The sequence below is a fragment of the Micropterus salmoides genome, unplaced genomic scaffold (genome assembly GCF_014851395.1).
Source record: "Micropterus salmoides isolate LMB-PRFRI ecotype aquatic unplaced genomic scaffold, ASM1485139v1 Ms_hic_scaffold_20, whole genome shotgun sequence".
NCBI lineage: Eukaryota > Metazoa > Chordata > Actinopteri > Centrarchiformes > Centrarchidae > Micropterus > Micropterus salmoides.
In genome coordinates this window covers 12,584,360-12,603,917 of record NW_024041151.1, presented here as the reverse complement: position 1 = coordinate 12,603,917, position 19,558 = coordinate 12,584,360, and the positions used below count along the sequence as shown (strand labels likewise).

The following is a 19,558-nucleotide window of genomic DNA, read 5'->3' as shown; positions in this document are numbered from 1 at the left end:
ACAATACGGTGCTTTTGATACTTTATTTGCTGACAACACCTGTGTACTTTTACTCATGTAAGAATTCTAATAGGACTTGTAACGGTATTTATTACACAGCAAAAAAGTCTGCAGAGTTAGGTGGCTTGGGGTGGATGGAAAACATACTTTAAAGCAGGACACCACTGTATGTTTCCCATTTTAAACTGTCAATGTTAAGTCGTGCTAACCCTGACTAAACAGGTCATCATTTGTGAAAAAAGTTGTATAAAGTATTTTGTGTCTCCTGATGAATTGCTTGAAGTGATGTCACTTGAGTCAGCGTGGTTGGAGTTGATGACTACAAGTGTGAAAATGAAAAACAAATCTGAGGGTGTGGAGTTTGAAAGAAGTGAAGTCTGTACACCTCCTTAGCTCTGCTTGAAGCTAGCGGCTCAAGGCTACATTAGACACTACTAGCATAACAGCCCAAATCTGTCAGTGCTTGAGTTGCATTGTGGGTAATATAGGCACTGGGTTTTGTGAAGGAAAAAGAATGCATGGCAGATAAACGACTATATGCCTGTTGTTTTTTTTAAACTATCCCTCCTGAGCTTAATAGTGTAACAGGAGAGCAATGCTAAATCGGTGGCGTACTCCTTTAAGTAGGCCTACACTTTTTTGCCATTGACTTCCATTTTCTGCTACTTTAAACTTATACTTGACTGCATTTTAGAATAAAATATAAAATTTTTTACTCCACTAGGTTTATCTGAGTCTGGATCTTAGCTGTAGTTTCTGGCTACTTCGTAGATTGTGATTTAACATTGAAAAAAAATTATCACTTTATAAAATATGATGTATTACCATTGATTAAACCGCCCAAACTAGTAAACTTGTTCAACCTCAACCATCTTCAACATTAAAATGCTTCTTACATGTTAGCTCAGTAGTAATAATTAAATCATAGTAGGCCTACCCTATGCTATAATAATATAAAGGGACTATTGTGCATGATGCATGCTTTAACTCCTGACAGCCGACTTTAAGTAGCCAACATTTTGCTGATAATACTTACAATATAAGGATTTTTCATATTCACTGGATTTGAATAGGCTACTTCTTTCACTGCCATTGCCAAGCTTTCCCTCACATGCCTGGTGAGACGGAAGCAATTACCCAATTACGTCCGTCATCGTGAAATGACGTTGACACCTCCTGCAATCACCCGGCAATCTCAGGACCAACAATAGCGAGCAATAATAATAATTAAAGGCGATGGATGATCATTTGTCATCATGACTTTCTCATCCTGGTATCGGCACCGTGGTACTTTTAAAAACACCCGCTGACGCGCAGCTGTATCAGGAGGGGCATTTAACTTTCATCAATAGTCATTTCTATCAAAGGCATCGGGAGTGAAACTTCAACAAGTCTACAACTGCAGCCCGTCCCCCTTCTGCGATATTGGTTCACAGAAATAAAACTCGACTATGGTGGAGCTTTTCTAAAGTTAGATCAAGCTGATTAATTGCAACAAAGGATTATTATACCGCTGTTTAGATCTGACATTTTCCCCTGAGAACATGGGCAGACCGTGCATATGCTTTTCATGGACTTGCAGACCGGCGTGGGCAGTTTTTATTATTCTGGCTACAATGCCTTGTGTGTTGTACTGCTCAGATAGTCCAGCAGCGGTTGTTGGCAAAATGTATCCACGCGGCAATCACTGGGCAGTAGGTAAGAGAAACTCAACATGTTTAGTAGGATGTGTAAAGAAAATTATTATTCCTTTTGAAAATTTGATTGTGCATTTGCTTAATTTATTTGTGAAATACGCTCCATGTTTGGCGATAATATTTAGATCAAATCATAGGCTATAACAAATATTTTAAACATGTTTAGAACTCCATCAAATCCTGCTCGTTTGAAAGCATATTTGCTCATTAATAACAATAATGATCAGCTCTAATAACTAATAGAGAAAAACTGAATTATTAAATTACAGCAAACAAACACACCTCTTTTAGATAAGAAAGCCGTTTCATGAGAGACATAGCCTACTAAATACATTGCATTAGGTTTTAATTTACAGTTTAATTACAGAGCCTATCGTCTCAGTGTTGTTTAAACCCCAGATGTATTCCAGTTCATTTATTCATCCCATCATGTCCAACTCCCCAGGTCATTTGATGGGGAAGAAGAGCATCGAGAGCCTGCCTGAACTGCAGGAGACAAACAGTGACTACCTCACACCCCCAGAAACAGCTGGGCCCACAGAGCCGGACCTGTACGAGCGTCTGATGGAGGCTCTGATGCAACAAAAGAACCAAAAACAGATGATGCCTCAAACTGCGGACGGGCTGTTCCGGCTGCGCAGCGGCTGGAGAGAAGAGGACAGAGACAAATATCTCAGAGAGGTCAGTTTGTGGATTGTACCTCTCCGTTATCTTATTATTGTCTAATGTCTAATCCTTCAGATGTTACCATTTAAAAAAAAACAACATTATATGGTTACATTTATTTCTCCATTTCATCACTGCATTACAGATGTCAGACCTGCTTCTTCTGGCTTTGAAACTCCAAGACAATGACTCCACCTGAATGCAAGACGAATTATGTTTGTCATCATTATCTAATAAACATATTTCCGGTAATTACATATCTTCACTTTGTTTCTGCTGTAAGAATATACTGGAAATCTAATATTTAAGCTTATCTAAGTTTATTGTCTCAGCAATTTCTAATGTGTAATTTGCATATCATGCGGGAGTTTGATTACAGCCTGACATGACAAGGTGTAGCCTACATGAGCAGAGAATGCTGAATAAATTTAACGTTGTGATAACTGCATTGTGAATGTCTAATCGTGCTTTGGACGCCACTAGTGGCCTTTCATTTAATTTTTTGGATGTGACGCTCATGAAGTTCACTCCACCTGTACAGGAACCAGTTTGTACCACCAGATGGCGCACAATATCCATTACGAGAGCATCTTTAGTGCATGTGACATTTTGAGTAATTTACCAGTAAGGTGAAGCATGAATAGTGAACATGATCATAATAACAGAAGAAAACAGATAACCAAACGCAGTTTATGCTTCATTCAGTGAGCTTTGGTGCTGTCTTTTCTCATCAGGACAACACAAACACAAAACACCCCCAAGTGTGTATTTAGGACAGTAGGATAGATGATGATGGGGACTATTATTAGCCCTCAGGGGTTGCACACAATAGGAAATGCTAATTGAAACAATTTGGTTACACACATCGTTTTTCTTAAAGCCAAAGGAAAGTTCTCTCTTCTGTCCTCTTCCCTCATTTGTCACGGATGATTGGCGAACAATAGAGGTACAAGCCACTTTCACCCCGTCATTATGAGTCTAATCCCAGGAGCGAATGGGATAAAGTTTACAGGAGCTAATGAGGAGGAAATAAGTGGGCTGACAAACTCATTCTGTAAAACAGAGGGAGGAAGTCTGGGAGTTTAAGCTTCTTCTTTATCACACTCATGCTCATTAATTAAATGACTAAATGTTATGGCTGTGTAAAACTTGAAACCATAAAGACAGTAAATGGATTTTATGATCCAAAGTTGCATTTACAGTATGATGTGGCTCTGTTTGAGTGTATTAGACTGCATTTCCAATTTTACTTAAGTATAAAATAATTATTCTTGAGAAATTACAGCTGAAAATGTCAGCAGGCTTCCCTTGATCACCCGCTTTTCATTTAGTGTTGAATTTAAGTTACTTGCTCTTTCTGAAAAATGCTTTTTTCCCAAACTGATAATGTTAGTGGAATCCACCACTGAGGGGTGCTATACTCAAATTTTACCCCAACTAATGTGGGCTGAGCTTTGACCCAGCAAACAGATCATGCTATTCTGATATATTTCTGCTATATCATTCCTGATGTACACACATATCTTCCCATTCTGTGAGACATTTCCGACATGTTTATTTGTCTCAACTGTGACAAATTGTCTTAAAACTTGATCAGCCACTATTTTGTTCAAGGATTTTACGTATAAAGTTTATTGTACAGAGAAAACATTCACATTTGTTAAAATCTTTCATTAGTGAAGATCAAAATCCAGCAGTGGAAGAAGAAATATCCAAATGAGCAGTGCTCCATTTACAAAAGTAGAATAAATACTGATGCATACTGATGGACTGGCAACATCACACTGGATAAGAATGAGACTGGGCTGAATGAATGTAAAACTTTACAGTAAAACACAGCTTGCAGAGAAGATAAAGGAGAAAAAAAACACTATATAATCAGTGTTCATTAGTTTCATATTTTTACATGAATCTCACAGTTAGTGTCACAGATTTTCAGATAGTTGCTTATAAGGGTAAAACTTTACTTTAAGTCCCCTTATTTAGCACTAATAAGCAGTATCCAAACATTTAATAGATGGGTTATAACACATTAGAATGTAGTCATACATTTATTAATGTACAGTACTTGCTAACAACATAATTTATATTATTATTTTACCATATTGTCATTCATTATCTGTGTATACAGCAGCCTCCACTTATGGGAGCTAACAGGAGGAGTTATAGTTTTTAACAAACATATATCAACTTACAACCACATTGTAGTGTGTTTACTGCTTATGAATGCTAAATAAAGGGAGTTAAAGGAAAGAGTTACCCTTATAGGTGACGAGGATGTCTCTAATCCTGGATGCCAACTGTAGATTTCCAAAGTAACAATCCCGTCAGCATGAGGATGAAGTCAGTCTTTCAAAAGATGCGGAATGATGTATTCTGGGTTTTGATGTCCGTTCTTAACCTCCACTCAGCATCACCACGTCTTCCCAATAGACTGAATATGTTCCTTGGCCTTCATCCTCAGTGAGGCAATGCTGGAGTTCCTTGGATCAGCTGAACACTGGTATGCCTGGGGCGGTGGGCATATAGAGCCCATGTGGGGCAGGTGAGGGCTATGTCCCAGCGGCGGGGAGTTGAGGAAGGAGGCCGGCAAGGAAGAGGGCATGGAGGGGGGAGGAGAAGGGGTGTAAGTGCCCGGGAGGCCCTGGGAGCCAGTGATGAAGCCCGGGAGGGACTGCAGGGAGGTGGAGGTGGTGATTGGGGTGGAGAGCCAGGGATCCAGCTGCAGACTGGAGCCCAGGGAGCTGGTGGGAGAGCGGCTGAAGGAGAGCAAGGTGGAGGTGTCTTGGAGCTTGATGGAGCCCACTTCCAGCTTCTCTTGCCGACGCCACTTGGCCCGCCGGTTTTGGAACCACACCTGAAAAAAAAGAGAAGGAATTAGTTATTTCCAGTTCAACTCAATACATCCCTGCAATGACACTATGTGCACACACAATAGACAGGAGAGAAGTGAATAAAACACTCTTAAAGCTAAAACCTATCAAAGGCTTTAAGCTTTAAAACAAACTGTAGCATTTTTAATGTATTATATAAAATATAATATTGCATGTATTTAAATGTATAGAAATGTGGAGGATGAGATATATAATGGAGGATTTTAGCTATTAAATGAAGCACTTTGCATTCAGTTGTAAAGCTATAATCAATAATTAGTGATTGTCACAAACATAATATTATAAGAAATTGATTTTAAAAAAGTTCAGTTTTGTTCAATGTCTGTGAAAAGAGCCATACCTGAAGCAAGTAAAACATTCTGTAAAAAATTTTGATCTCAGGAGCAGTTCCTCCAAAAGTCTTCACTGAGCTAAAGGATTTAAGTAACTGTGGACTTGCACAGTGAAAATGTGTGAATGATGGGCTCTTCTACTGAAAAAAAGTAATTCAGTTTTATGTTTAGAATTTCATGTCAAGTTAAATATCCATACAAATCAAGTTCTTGTGAGCAATAAATTATATTAATTATAATACTAATACGTTACAATGTGTGTCTCTAAATTTCTGATTTATCTCTTAATAAATATGTTGTCATACTGGCAGATCTACCCAGAAGAAACTTTTAATGCAAACCTATAAGGATGTCATTTTGGAAAGATTTTTTTCTTCTATTGTTGTAGACCTTTTTATTAAATATATTACAGACGTTTTTGTGTTTGTGTTGATGGAAATGCAATATGGCCATTTGTTATGCAGCCCTGCAGGCCTATGGGCCGATTATATGCGTACGCACTGAGAAAAAAGGCAATGAAAGTGGTCATATTTTGGGGACATATACCTGCACGCGGACCTCCGGCAGGTTGACTTTCAGCGCGAGCTCCTCCCTGCTGTACACGTCCGGGTAATGGGACTTTTCGAAAGCTCTCTCCAGTTCGTGAAGCTGGAAGGTGGTGAATGTTGTCCGGTTCCGACGGTGTTTCTTCTTGGGGCTTTCATCATCGGACAGCCTGCTGTCTCTGTCCGGTGAGTCCGGACAGACAGAGGCTTCAGCGGTGGTGCTGGCGCAACACACACCTGCGGAGAAACGACCGGAGTGAGGACCGAGAGAAGAGACCTGCGAGTTTCAAGTTTTAATATGTTTGTAATATGTTTCCTGAAATCAAATTCTGACGATTTCAAGTAAAACTACTCTTTTTTTCAATTTTGCCTATCAATGTGTTTATTTATTAATTTGAGGATTTTTATAGGCAGTCAATCTGCTGAACGATTAAACAGTTTGCGCAAAATTCAAAATGACACCTGACTCAAGAAAAATAATTAGCCTACTGGATGATTTTCTTGAGAAAAAAATAAACAGTGTTATATTATCTAAAGGTTTTAAAATGTTTGCACTTAAATTGACTTTGACATTTGCAGAAAACTAAATTCACTTACTGTCAAAACTTTCTGAGGAGTGACTTTTCTTCATTGGGGTCACTATAACATTCCGCTCAGCATTTTTGACCAGGACCTTTTCTGTCATGCTGTAGGAGGCTGACTTGTGATAGATGGTGTCCTCTTTAAATCCCAGTATCGCTTCTATGCTGTGGATGGTGGACGCGTTGTCCCCGAGGCTCTGGACTGAGCGTGCGGAGGGAGACACGCGCTCATCCATCATCATCATCACTTGGGAAGTTGATCCAAGAAGCCACATTGATCGGTGAAGTCCAAAAAGATGGACAAATGTACACACACTCTAACTTATTTTCAAATGTGTCGCCGCTCTTTTGTTTGGTAAAGTTGGAAGACGTCAAATCAGAGCCGAGGGCTGCGGGAAAACTTGCGCACAAGATACACACCAGTAAGACCGATCTCGCTTAGTGGATGTGGAGCATCTTCAGAGGGGGCTTTTAAAGTAGTGCCTGCTTTAAGACCCCCCCTGCCTCGTGCGGCACCCCCGCTGCACGTCAGAGAGGGGCCGTCCTGTTGGATTTGGCCCTGGATTTAGGGGCCCGGGCTGGCAGGCACAAGCGCACACCCTTCCTAACTCCTCCTCCCCATCTCAAGTGCATCAGTCAGTGCTGGCTCTAAACCTACTTACATAAATCTTAAAACCATCTTTCTACTCCTCCAGATGTCGCGTTCATGTCAGTCTGGGAAAAAAGAGGAAGATTAGGCCCACAGATTAAGGTACAACAAAATCATAATTACAAGATTTCTGGTCAGGACACGGATTGCAAAATGACAGCTTAATATTTAATCAGAGATATTGTCGCAAAACCGAATAGACATTTCACTTAGTTGAAGAATTATTTGTTTTATGAATCCAAAGGAAATATTCCATCTCCCAAGTCCGTGGGAAAGACGGGTTGGCGTCACCAACATCATTCACCGACCTGACACATGTTGAATGAAAGGAATTTAAATTTATAGGCGAATTAAAAATCAATTAGCTACATCATGCAGCCTACTAATTGGTCACAAACTTAAACCACAAGGAGTTTTTTAAACCAGTTTCTTATAGGCTTGAGTCAAAGAGGGTAACAATGCCCAAACAATAACAAATTTGGGCTATAACCACTTAACAGCAAACAAAGATTGACAGCAGTGTGGTAATCCTGCTTAAGGGGATTACATTATTTTACTCAAAGGAGTTAAAAACCCCTAAAACTATTTAGCTTTTCCTAATTACAGAAGGTGACCTTATCCTTTGTTTGAGTGAGGCAGTGGGGTGGGGGTGGAGGTCAGAGATGAGAGATGCTAACTGAGCACTGTTTTAATTAGCACCGAAATGTTGTGAGGCTGACTTTTTTATAGTCTACAGCAAAACTCTTTAAAGAAACTCTCCTTTTCTTTTGTTTACATCTGAAGATAATGATTTATGGCACACACAAACACACACAAACACACACACACACACACACACACACACACACACACACACAGAGCATGATCATTGCTTAAGCTGTATAATTTTGGAAAAGTTTGAAGTGATTCAGTTTTATTGTTAACATGTCAAATAGAGATAAGAAAAGTTTATTGTCCATTAAATGTAGGCCTACATAAAATGGAAATTTGTCTGCAGCATTCTGGCAACAAAAGAAAAACCAGACAGTACACATAAAACTTTTTTTTAAGAAGAGAAACCCATATATAAAAAATATCTAGAGATTTCTTTCTCATTAATTCAGTGCTCAGCTGCCAGTTAGCCCTGAAAATATCCCACACACAAGCTGAATGAAGCTTCAGTATAATAACCTCCAGTGTTAACAATACCGAAACTGATGAGACAACAAAGACAAAGACAAAAAATATCTTGCAAGTTTCTTAGACTTATTCAAAAGTATGTGTGGTAAAATCATCTCAGCTCAAACTTCATTTGAAAGTCTTTGTCCTTCAGTCCAAACAACTTTTCCAAATCTGAGATAGATCATGGCAGTGACCAACTATGTGCAAAGTGATCATTCTACATAAGAGTTTGAAGCTTTAAAGGAACAGTTCAACATGTTGGGAGCTATGCTTTTTTGTCTTCTTGCGTAAAGTTAGATGTGAAGATTGATGCCACTCTTGTATTTGTGTGGTGACTGTCCAAAGGTTAAAAACAATCCACCTGCCAGCACCTCTCAAGCTCATTAATTAACATTATATCTTATTTTAAGCCACACAAAAAACTAAACATAAAAATGACAATATTTTGTGTTTACAGGTTTCAGACCATTTCTGTATTGAGAGCAGTGACTCTGTTTTTGTAAAGATAAAACAAAGGCTGGTAGGTGTATTTTGTTACCTTCAGACAGAGCCAGGCTAGCTGTTTCCCCATGATTCCAGTCTTTGTGCTAAGCTAAGCTAACGGTCCATGGGCTGTAGCTTCGTATTTACCACACAGATACTGTATGAGAGTGACATTAATCTCCTCATCTGACTCTCTGCAAGAAAGCAAATAATGTCTAACTGCCCTTTTAAAGGGTGTCTTTTTGGCCAATACTTGAACCTTGCACCCCCAAAACACCACACACAAATGCAATTGTTGACTATTCAAAGAAGAATATGATGGTAAATCAACTTCCTTTCCCAAAGAAAGAAGAATGAGATATCTGGTATTGTAAGACTTTGGTTTGTTCTGTGGTATTCCCATCTGAGAGAGAGAGAGAGAGAGAGAGAGAGAGAGAGAGAGAACACTGGCTGACAACCTGGGCTATGCTGATCCTATTAGATGGTAATCTCCAGACTTTATAAATCCACATCCGTTTATACTTCGGTTCATGTACAACACCCCCCCCCCCCCCCCCCCCGCCTAACCATTGCTAACAAGTGTTTGGATAATGCCCAATTAAATTAAGACCTATTTCTTTATTCACTTATTCATTAACCCTGATTCAGGTTATTAACTGTTGCTTAATCTTAAATGTTTAATGGTTGTTCTGTGTCACTGACCATTTTGAGGATTTCAGAATGAGAAATCCAAAATCATACCCCATACAGCAACATTACAGTTAATAACAAGGTGTCTTGTTCCAGAATCAAGATCCTTGATAATTTTAATTGATCACATTTGGCTTACATATGTAGCTTAGTAAAGACATGAAGATTGAACATTTGTAAAGCTGCATTTGACGGACACATGAAGAAACAAGTTTTCCAGGAACCCAGCTTCACAACACACGCAGACTTATTTCATGTATTCAATATACATCTTTATTTGAACAATACATTTGTTTTCTCACTTCAAAGTACCTTCATTTGTTTCATCAGTATTTATGTACATGTTTTTTTTTATTTCTATGGACTAAATCATTCCATATTTTAAAATCATGAGTTGTGCAAATGTCTCTGCAAATGTTTCAGGCTCATTACGATTAAAAGGTGAATGTAAATCGACATGTCAAGATTGTCTGCTTGGTGATAACACTGAAACAAAAAAAAAATCTAAACATCATGATTAATTCACACCACATACAAAAGAAAACCCTAAAATAACCAACAGATCAAAAGGGAAGTTGAAACACTCAGACAGGATTGAATTTATAACTTAAATAAGATTTTAAGCAGTTAGATTTTAAGCAGTTATTTATTTTAGTTATTTATTTGACTGAAAATCACACTTTTAGAGACCGTACTGTCTCATGTCACAACAAACAGAGAAAAAAGTGAACACTGTGTCACAAATAATCATCATTTTAGATTTTGTGAATGTAATGTGGCCATGAGCGTGGTGTGAAAAGCAATACTTGGCTGGGGAAATCACTTTTCTATTTAATTTATCTAAAGAAAACGGGCATGAGTGAGAGTTGGGACACCCTGGTTGTCATTTAAAGTATTTTGATGATAAGTTGTAAATGACTACCCATTCAGTAACAAGCTAACAGGGAAACTTTTACACTATATACTTCAGTAGATGCAGACTGGTAGCAGTAATAATAAGTGTTGTTTTTATTACAGAAAGACAATTTGCCTTTTTAGTGCTTATAATAAAAATGAGTGCTTTGTAGGCTGTTTATAGTGAAACTGTAACCAGACTGCAGATTCACAGAAAGTGTTGAAATTCATTCTCTTGTGTTCTTCTCGTCTCCCTCCCTCTTCCTCTTCATTATTCAAAACACAGACCATTCACATGACGGAGCACTTCTCCTCTGCTTTGGTCTTCAGCTCGGTGACGGTGGCCGAGGCCTTCTCCTTCAGCTGGTCCATGTCCATGTTCTGCAAGTTTTGAAACTGGCCCATGAGGGAGTCCTTGCCCTCCTCCTCCGTGGCGTCCTCGTCCACCATCTTGAGCAGCTCCTCGGGCACATCCACGTCGTCCCCGGCCATCTCAATCATGTTCTCATCCTGCTCGCTCTGCAGACGACAACATCGGGTGGAAAACAAAGTCAGAAGCCAGAAACACAGACTTATGACAGGAGTGGATTTTACATTCAGTGTGATTATTGATATTGAAATTGACAAGTTTTTTTTACTATAAAGTAACACAATTGTCCTTATTTGGTTTGCAATATCTTCAGAACATGAAACAGGTCACGAAAGTCTTCTTTTACAAAGGGTTTTAAAAGATGATGGGTAATTAAATTGAGACATTTTTAGATTTACAGCGCTTATTCAAAAACAGTCACACATTCTTCTCTTAAATTAATTAAAGTAATAGATTAGTTTAACATAATTCTCCATAATGTCACTTCAGGTTGTATATGAACTATGTAACAGACATGATGATTATAACAATATAAAATAAGAGGTGCATGTAATGTAATCCATTAATTCAAAAATGAGATTGTCTGGCTTTGAATTCAAATTATAAGCAAGCGAACAAGCAAACTAGGGAAAAAAACAATCGGGTGAACTCCAGGATCTTAATCTCCATTCAAGTAGCTGCACTCGAGGATATTTTGCTGTCTGTGTTTTCTACATTTTTGTGAAGCAGAATCTCCTTTACTTTAATGTCCGCGCTTCATGTGCTGTTTAAAGCTTTTCCAACAAACTCAGTCTAATCACTTATAGATGCAGAATAGTCATGCAATAGGTTAGACTGTGACTACTTTAAATGTCAATCTGTGGGATTATCTCAGTCCTGCTTTAGCCTTTCCTCTCAGAACCCCAACGATAGGCTAAAGATATCTTCTATAGCATTTCACGAGACTCTAATGCCATTAGACTAACTGCACCAACTACTCATACTGTATACTTTATACTACCATTAAATATATATATATATATATATATTTTTTTTTTTTTTACTATCTCACACCTGAAAGCATGTACATCTGTCCTCACTTTTCTCCAGTGAAAGAAAATAATCAGAACAGGATCCCTTCAGGTGCCTTATTGTTGTTGAAAATCCAATTAAAATGCATATTTCAGTTCTAATGAAGACACTTAGACCTTTGTTGCTTGTTGTTTTTTTAAGCTGGCAAGAATGAAACATAATTAGATTTATATGGATAGTCTCCTGCTCATGTCCTCGTTATATATATGCGGTTTCAATTTAAAAGACAAACAATTAAAAGAAATGTGCCCATTGTTTACAGCAGAAAACTGAACAATAGAGGGTCTGTTGCATCAGACTATTAGAAAAACGCCTCCAGCAGCCAAGGTCACCACTGCATTCAGATGAATAAAAATCAGCTATAAGAAAACCTGCATTAGAAATTGATTTAGTATTTCCCATAAGAAAAAGTTCAGTACAAGCACGTTTTCACCTCCAGATTAATTTACAGGCATTGAAGACTCTCTACTGGTATTAATCTATAAATGGCTTAAATAAAACCCCAACATACCTTTTGTGCTCCTGCCATTACAGCAAATAAAATATCCTTTCAAATTGTTCGTTTTACATCCACTAAAGTAGATGTTGTTCTTTCTTAAAGTCAGTTCACACTGCCTGGTGCTCTCTAATGAGCCTGGGACACCTGCTCAGCTTTGGCTTTATAAGACTCAAGGTGCAATATGGGACACACAAGCTAACATCTCCCGGACACTGGTTGAACGTCTTTCTCACTAATCTACTGGCATGGCTTCCACCTCCTGTTGTCCAAGCTGTAGCTGCCAAGAGCTAAAGAAAACCTCAACCATGAAGCAGCTAGTTGATGCTCTGCCTGCTCAGTCAGGACACTTTAAAAGCCATTTAATAAGACTGTTGATTATAATTACCAGTCCTTATTAAAAGACTGAGAAAAGTAGTATTTAATATGATGAAAGAAAAAGGAAACTGATAAAGAAACAGCATCATAGGTAGAGTTGAAGCAATTGGTAACAATCTACTTTAAAGTCGCCTGTTTAGCATTTAGCAAGTAGTATATAAACATTTAATAAATCATTTAAAACACACTATAATGTCTTTGTAACTCCTCCTGTGTGCATCCCCAAGGGAAGGCTGCTGTATATACAGTGATGAATAATAATGAATAGTACAGTAATGAAACATTAACATTAAAAAATGTTATAATAATATGAAATATGTCTTCATAGGAGAAGTTATGGTTGTTGACAAATGTGGTACATTAATAAACACTTCTAAAAATTGCCTTATATCAGCTACATTATATTGTGTTATAAACCATATAACAAATATTCATACTGTGTAGTGCTTATAAGTGCGGGGTTTAAAGTAAAGTGTTACCTTTAAAATAATTTAAATAAAATAGGAATTACACTAGAGCTGTATAGGAATAAACGCTCCTTACCTTTGGCAGCCTGTATTTGTCTCTGAGACACACCCTGAGTGTTGCCCTCTCTGCCTTCCTGTGTAAGAAATCTGCATCCCTCTCCATCCTGAAATATAAAAAAAACATAATTAACATTGTAACCTTTGTTGTTGGTCTTGTTAGTTGAAGAACATCCCAGGTCAGTTAAAACAAAATATTAATAATTTTAATCTCTTTCCTGTAAAACATAAAGGGAAAAGCTACAAGAAAATACCAGCAAAATGGAATTTTATAACCATGTGTTTGCGCCTGTCTTGTTTGCCATCTGTGTCTCAACGGCTCAAGAGAAGCATAATAGATTTTTTCAGCATTTGGATTTTCATAACAAAAATTGTTTCTTCTCAATGGCTCAGTCTGTATTGCTTTTACTGTATCTTAATCCAGAATGGTACACACATCCACATCAGATAACAAACAACAGAGACAGTCTAGCTCAACACAACATCCTCCAGTTCACCTGAATATCATTAATACAGGAGATCATGTCTGCAAAAAAAGATTTCAGTTTAACCAATGAGGTGACAACTAAGATTCAGATTCATAAAGAAAACATTAAAAATATATTTTTAAAAGAAAGTAAGGTTTTGTATACAAAAATAGGTGTATCGTCATTGGCTTTTCATTCAAGATTAACTAATATTAACCTCCCAAAACTGCTGTAAACATATTTTTTAAAACTTACATGCTAGATACACAAACTGGGTTTTGTTGTCTACTTATATGACTGTTATAAACATTGACTCTATTTTACTTTTGGATAAACGTATCTGGCAACAATCCAAAACATGTAGCATTTGGTTCGACATTCAGTTTGAGTTTGAACAAGGTTATATGCAGTTTTGGTAAATATATAATATTACTTAGATCTGAAATCCCCTAAATTGTTTTGGCATAGTAATATAATGATGATGAATAATGTACTTTCAGTTATTCCAGTGTTAGTTTACTTGCTTTAGATCCATTCATTTAGAAAATACACCAAAGCTGTATTCTGTGTTAGGCATTAAATTTGATTTAAGGTAATAATTCAACATTCATTACACATGAGTTTACCAGCAGCCTGCACTTTTTCAGACCCTGCATTTTCAAGGCCAGACTTTCCCTCAGCTAATTAAAGGTGGGATTATTAGGCCAGACTGAGTCCAGCAGATTTGCAATCAAGCCAAGACGCCGCAACTTGAACTGTAGTGAAACAACAAACAAACACAGAATAACACAGTCGACTTAGGTATCTAACAAAACCATAATGAAACTATACATTCATTAAAATTCTTGATCTGGCCGGATCAGGAAATCTGAATACATTACTAAAGACCTATAATCAATCATTTGATGTCATCTTCCAAATAGTCATTTTCCAAACATGAGAGGGAAGAGGATGCATTCATCTTGTTATGTAATACAGGCCGACCTGAATCTGCGGGATGCTGCAAAATCTACTTTGTATCACAGAGTTGCAAATTCCAGATTTGTCTCATTTTTAAAAGAAAATATAATTTGCTTTACAACTGAATTTAGAGTGGATTAATCACATTGTTGCTAAGTGTACATTTTATTATTTCCATGTCTGATATAGTGAAAGAAACTGGAACTTTATTTTATTTTATTTAAGACAAACTGATCATAATACACTATGGACAACAACACTGTGGTGGACCAAACCAAGCTACCTGCAGCTCATATTACTGTAGAGTTTTAAAAGTTTAAAAAAAATAAATTCAGAAGATATTCCAGAGACAAGAAAAGAAGAGTGACTCTCCTCCGAAGCAGACTCAGGCAACCTCATATGACAAATAAATGAATGTTATTTTGCTTGTGATTGTGAATGATTTCCCTGCTGCATGAGCACAGATCCTTAACCACGTGATTTTTAGTGTTTCCTCATAACTATTGCAACATTTACTGCCCTGAAGTCCATGTTTTGGAGGTGTGATAAAACAGCTGTTTTACATTTGCTTACTCAGCTGTATTCAAAACTAGAAAGGACCTCAAAATGTTACCCCTAACTGCTCATGATGCATAAACAGATTATGGGAGATTATTGATCCAGGCCCAGCATGACCTTTAGCCTCAGTGTGTGGAAAATTCTGGAAAAAAAGAAAAGATCCTCTTGTGCTATCTCTGCTGTGACCTTCAGCAACAGATGCATCTCTAAGAAACAGCTTGCTAGTTGTGAACTCATAAAAATGATAAATACATGTTTACATTTTTTTAGGCTTTGAGTAAAATAAAATATATGGATAAATGTAATGGAAAAGAGGGAAAAGGTAAGAAATGAAGGGTTGTATGCTTGTCAAGGTCAGATTGTACATTCTGCAGCCATAATGTTTTCAATGGGCCAATGGCATCAATATAAAGTGGAGTACTGTCCATGTTGCTACTTACTTCTCCTCCACCACCTGTTTTTGGTACTCTTCATACTCCTCCCGTGTCATCCCTGCTGCTTTGGCTGGATCTGAGGGGGTGGCCTCCTCTTCTTTGTCACCTCCACCACCAAGACCTATTCCTGACAGGGGGTTCCCAATCATGCTCTTGATCAAGAAAGCCATCTTGAGTTTTGTGAGGGTTTACTCTGCAACGATGAGAAGGTTTTTTTCGTAGGTGAAACTGATGCTGCTCCCCTTTATGGTGTCCGATTCGCCTTCCTATAGCTGTCAAATCCAGTGGTAGCTCTCTAGCTAACCTGCTGCTTGACTATGGAGCCAAGGACACACTGACGACAAGCAACAGACACACACACACACACACACACAAACACACACACAACGTTTTGCTTTGGCCATAATCTGGATTTAATCCTCCCTGCTCCACTATGCTAAGAGGCAGATGGCCTGTTTTCTTTCTATTTTTAAATCATGCAGACCTTTGTAGATGTTTCTCTTTATTAATTTTGACACTTTGTTCATTCTTTGGAGGAATGAGGTGCAGCGCTCATCGTAAAAATGGTTTTGGAGATGGGTGTCCTCAGTTTGGGAACACATATGCTGCTTCCGCCCACTAGTGCGTAATCATATTAGTAAAGTACGGGCCGGCTCGTGCGCAGCTTATTCTGCTGAGACCAAGCAGAGAGAGAGAGAGAGAGAGAGAGAGGAGCAGGATTAGAGTCTTGTTTATCCCCCAGTGGAGCAATCGTTCATGCCGTGCTATTGTTCAGTGGGAGGATGATTGACACAGGAGGATGAGAGGTGGAGAGGAGACAGCTCTCATGTCATCCCACGACTCCATCACAATCTGCAAGCTTGGCGAAGCACGTAGATTTACCCCAGTATTGAAACATTTCAGAAATGCTCATCTTCAATCAAATATGTCTTGCAATAACTTTGGTTATGTTACATGTAAATGCATGTTTTTCTCTTTAAGATAACTCCTTTTACACTACAATGCTCTTTCCTTCAACTCTTAGGGGTTTGATTATTGAGTATAGAGAAAAATAAAGTATATATTACTGAGATAATTTGATTGCGCAGTCAACAGGAAATGTGGGGAATATATGAGAAGAATGACATGCAGCATAGATTTGAACCTTACAGGTAATTCATCTTAGATCGTTAGGCCCACATTTTTTTTAATTATTTGACAGTGAAATGCATAATTTAAATAACCATCTATTCCATCCACTGTACCTGCCTAGTACCGGGCTACAGGATTGACAAACAGTTCTGTGTTTTTCACTGAAGGAAAGCCTCAGTGTCTTAATAATCTCTGATAAGCTTTCAGGTTTCCTTTGGCTGGTTATATACAGCATATTGCCACAATTCACAGCACCACTTCATAATAATTCCTAATAAAATTAATGCCATTTCCAGTGGTGGACAGTAATTTAGTACATTTACTCAAGTACTGTACTTAAGTACAAATTTAAGGTACTTGTACTTTACTTGAGTATTTTCTTTTCATGGCACTTTTTACTTCTGCACCACTACATCCCAGAGAGAGATATTGTACTTTTTACTTCACATTTATATGATAGTTTTAGTTACTAATAACATTACAAAGTAAGATTTTTACTAAAAAAACTGTTTTTAAAAAATTATCTTTTGTGATAAATTAAAGTACCCAACAGTTTATAAAAGTACAGCTGACACGATTATTAGATGGAAACTAAAATTAACTGGCAACAACTTTGATTGTTTAAGACATTTTTCCATTACAAAGGTGAAGATTTGCTGCTTTTCCCTTTAATTATTTTAAGTTATTTGTAATGAACTAATCTAAGAACCTTCATAATAGTGTAGCAGTCACAGGACATTTATTTTCTGCAATGAGCATTTTTTTAATATATACTTTACTATATATACTTTTAATTAAAGGAGTAAAGAACCTGAATGCATCGTTCATCACTGACACACACACACACACACACACACACACACACAAACACACAACAGGGCAACCTGTTTATGATGAATGCCATTGTTTAATAAATAGTTTATCTACTGTATTTTTAAATTAGTCATTGGCCTAGTCATGTCACCAACCAATGACAAACATAACCATGCTAATAGCAGCCTACATTTTACTTTTGATACTTTGACAAGGGTATTTGTGCATTTACTTTAAATACAGGATGTGTACTTCATCCATCACTGTTTATTGTCAGCTGAGCAAAAACTGAATGTTTGATGGCAATGTCAGTTGGTTGGTCTGTCTGTCTACCACTTTGGCCCAGATTCATATACCTCAGCAACAAGTGGATTTCCATGTAATTTAGTACAGACATTCATGTTCCCCAGAGGTTGAATCCTACTGAGATAGCACCACCATGAGGTTGACATTTCTGGCAATTAGTGAAATGCCTCAACCATTATTGGATTGATTGTCATCAAATCTGGTTCAGACATTTCTGTTCCATTTCCCTCAGGATGACTTGTAAAAGTTTGGTGCCCAAGATTTTAATTTGTCTAATACTTTGCCTTATATTTATTAAATATTTAGGGACCGAGCGCGAACAAGTTTAGCAGCTCTCAGCCGGCCAGCAGATTTTCAATCCCCCGCTCTGCCTGGCCTTCTCCACACGCTCTGAAACCTCGGAGACATACGAAGCGACGCTTAGCGCCGCCCGACAGGAAATCGCAGCTCTACTTGTCTTTGCATTGACTTTGTATGTAAACTCACCACCCCCGACGATTGCTTCACTTTTGGTCTGAAAGCACCATTATAAGTCATGCAAAGCAGAAACACTATGCTACTGGCTAGGTTTTTGACATGGTATTTTTATTAAAATATTCTGTACTTTGCAAATAACACTTATCTGCCTACACTTGTACTGTGCATGTCGCTGTTTACATTGCAACGACTCCCAGTTTGTTTTCTGACGCCACACTCCCATGTTAAATTCAGTAGCAGTCCCAGGTCATTATTGGTGCATGCACCTGATTCTTTGTCTGTATTTAATCTTTCACCAAATCTTCTGTAACTATGAACTAACATCTGCTTCATGTTTACATCGGCACGCGCATACCCAGTGTACCTGAGAGGCCACTAACTGTGTGTTTTCAGTTGCTTTAATGTAGAAGGAGATCAACTCCAAAACGCAGCTAAAACGCTGGTGTGGACGGAGATCGTATTCGTTTTAATTCTCCGTTTGTAAACTAAAACAGAGTGTGGATGGGGCCTAAAACTTAAACACTGAACCTTTAAAATAAAGTGCTACCACTGAGGGCCCCTACCTATAATTGCAAATCCTTGGGGTTAAAACTTGACTGTACACAGAAATTACAAATAAATAATTAAATGTAGGCGCAAGCGGCAATGATCGGGATCCAAGCAAGTTGTGAAAAACGAAACATCTGACATTTTCAGAGGAGAAGAAGAGATGCAGATGACTTGAGAGATTAAAGTGATGAAAGAATTTGGCCTTTGAGATAATTGCAGAAACACAAATTTGATTTTTACAGCATAGCCTTGAGATCAGAGAGTGTCATTATATGTACCTGACTACTGGGTGAAATGTTCAACTCATTTTCCCAAGATTTAAAGTTTAAGCTGCACAAACACTTTCAGGCAGAGAAAATCACTCGATCCAAATAAAATAGAGATCTGAACAACCCTTATGGTCAGCAAGTCTCACGGTTACCTGGGGATTTG

The 19,558-nt window shown here is 37.9% G+C and overlaps 3 protein-coding genes across 3 annotated transcripts; 1 reads left to right on the top strand and 2 right to left on the bottom strand.

Annotated features, from left to right (window-relative positions):
- The first annotated feature begins 1,003 nt into the window (after positions 1-1,003).
- On the top strand, positions 1,004-2,799 carry LOC119914769 (gastrin-releasing peptide). Its single transcript, XM_038734266.1, has 3 exons — positions 1,004-1,698; positions 2,143-2,378; positions 2,509-2,799. The coding sequence occupies exons 1-3, from the start codon at positions 1,545-1,547 to the stop codon at positions 2,560-2,562; spliced, it is 444 nt and encodes a 147-aa protein (XP_038590194.1). The 5' UTR covers positions 1,004-1,544; the 3' UTR covers positions 2,563-2,799.
- Positions 2,800-4,013: 1,214 nt separating this feature from the next.
- Positions 4,014-7,138, bottom strand: rx3 (retinal homeobox gene 3). The gene is made up of 3 exons (XM_038734278.1): positions 6,732-7,138; positions 6,136-6,371; positions 4,014-5,220 (listed from the first exon to the last, which is right to left on the bottom strand). The coding sequence occupies exons 1-3, from the start codon at positions 6,988-6,990 to the stop codon at positions 4,777-4,779; spliced, it is 939 nt and encodes a 312-aa protein (XP_038590206.1). The 5' UTR covers positions 6,991-7,138; the 3' UTR covers positions 4,014-4,776.
- A 2,840-nt stretch (positions 7,139-9,978) lies between these two features.
- On the bottom strand, positions 9,979-16,138 carry cplx4a (complexin 4a). The gene is made up of 3 exons (XM_038734375.1): positions 15,857-16,138; positions 13,451-13,538; positions 9,979-11,111 (listed from the first exon to the last, which is right to left on the bottom strand). The coding sequence occupies exons 1-3, from the start codon at positions 16,018-16,020 to the stop codon at positions 10,884-10,886; spliced, it is 480 nt and encodes a 159-aa protein (XP_038590303.1). The 5' UTR covers positions 16,021-16,138; the 3' UTR covers positions 9,979-10,883.
- Positions 16,139-19,558: the final 3,420 nt, after the last annotated feature.

Coding starts and splice junctions, on each gene's coding strand:
- LOC119914769 (XM_038734266.1), top strand. CDS start 1,545: ATGGGCAGACCGTGCATATGCTTTTCATGGACTTGCAGACCGGCGTGG. Junction 1,699..2,142: donor CGGCAATCACTGGGCAGTAG/GTAAGAGAAACT, acceptor CCAACTCCCCAG/GTCATTTGATGGGGAAGAAG. Junction 2,379..2,508: donor GAGACAAATATCTCAGAGAG/GTCAGTTTGTGG, acceptor ACTGCATTACAG/ATGTCAGACCTGCTTCTTCT.
- rx3 (XM_038734278.1), bottom strand. CDS start 6,990: ATGTGGCTTCTTGGATCAACTTCCCAAGTGATGATGATGATGGATGAG. Junction 6,372..6,731: donor CTCCTCAGAAAGTTTTGACA/GTAAGTGAATTT, acceptor GTTTCTCCGCAG/GTGTGTGTTGCGCCAGCACC. Junction 5,221..6,135: donor TGCCGGAGGTCCGCGTGCAG/GTATATGTCCCC, acceptor CTTTTTTTTCAG/GTGTGGTTCCAAAACCGGCG.
- cplx4a (XM_038734375.1), bottom strand. CDS start 16,020: ATGGCTTTCTTGATCAAGAGCATGATTGGGAACCCCCTGTCAGGAATA. Junction 13,539..15,856: donor AAACAGGTGGTGGAGGAGAA/GTAAGTAGCAAC, acceptor TTTATATTTCAG/GATGGAGAGGGATGCAGATT. Junction 11,112..13,450: donor ACAAATACAGGCTGCCAAAG/GTAAGGAGCGTT, acceptor TGTCGTCTGCAG/AGCGAGCAGGATGAGAACAT.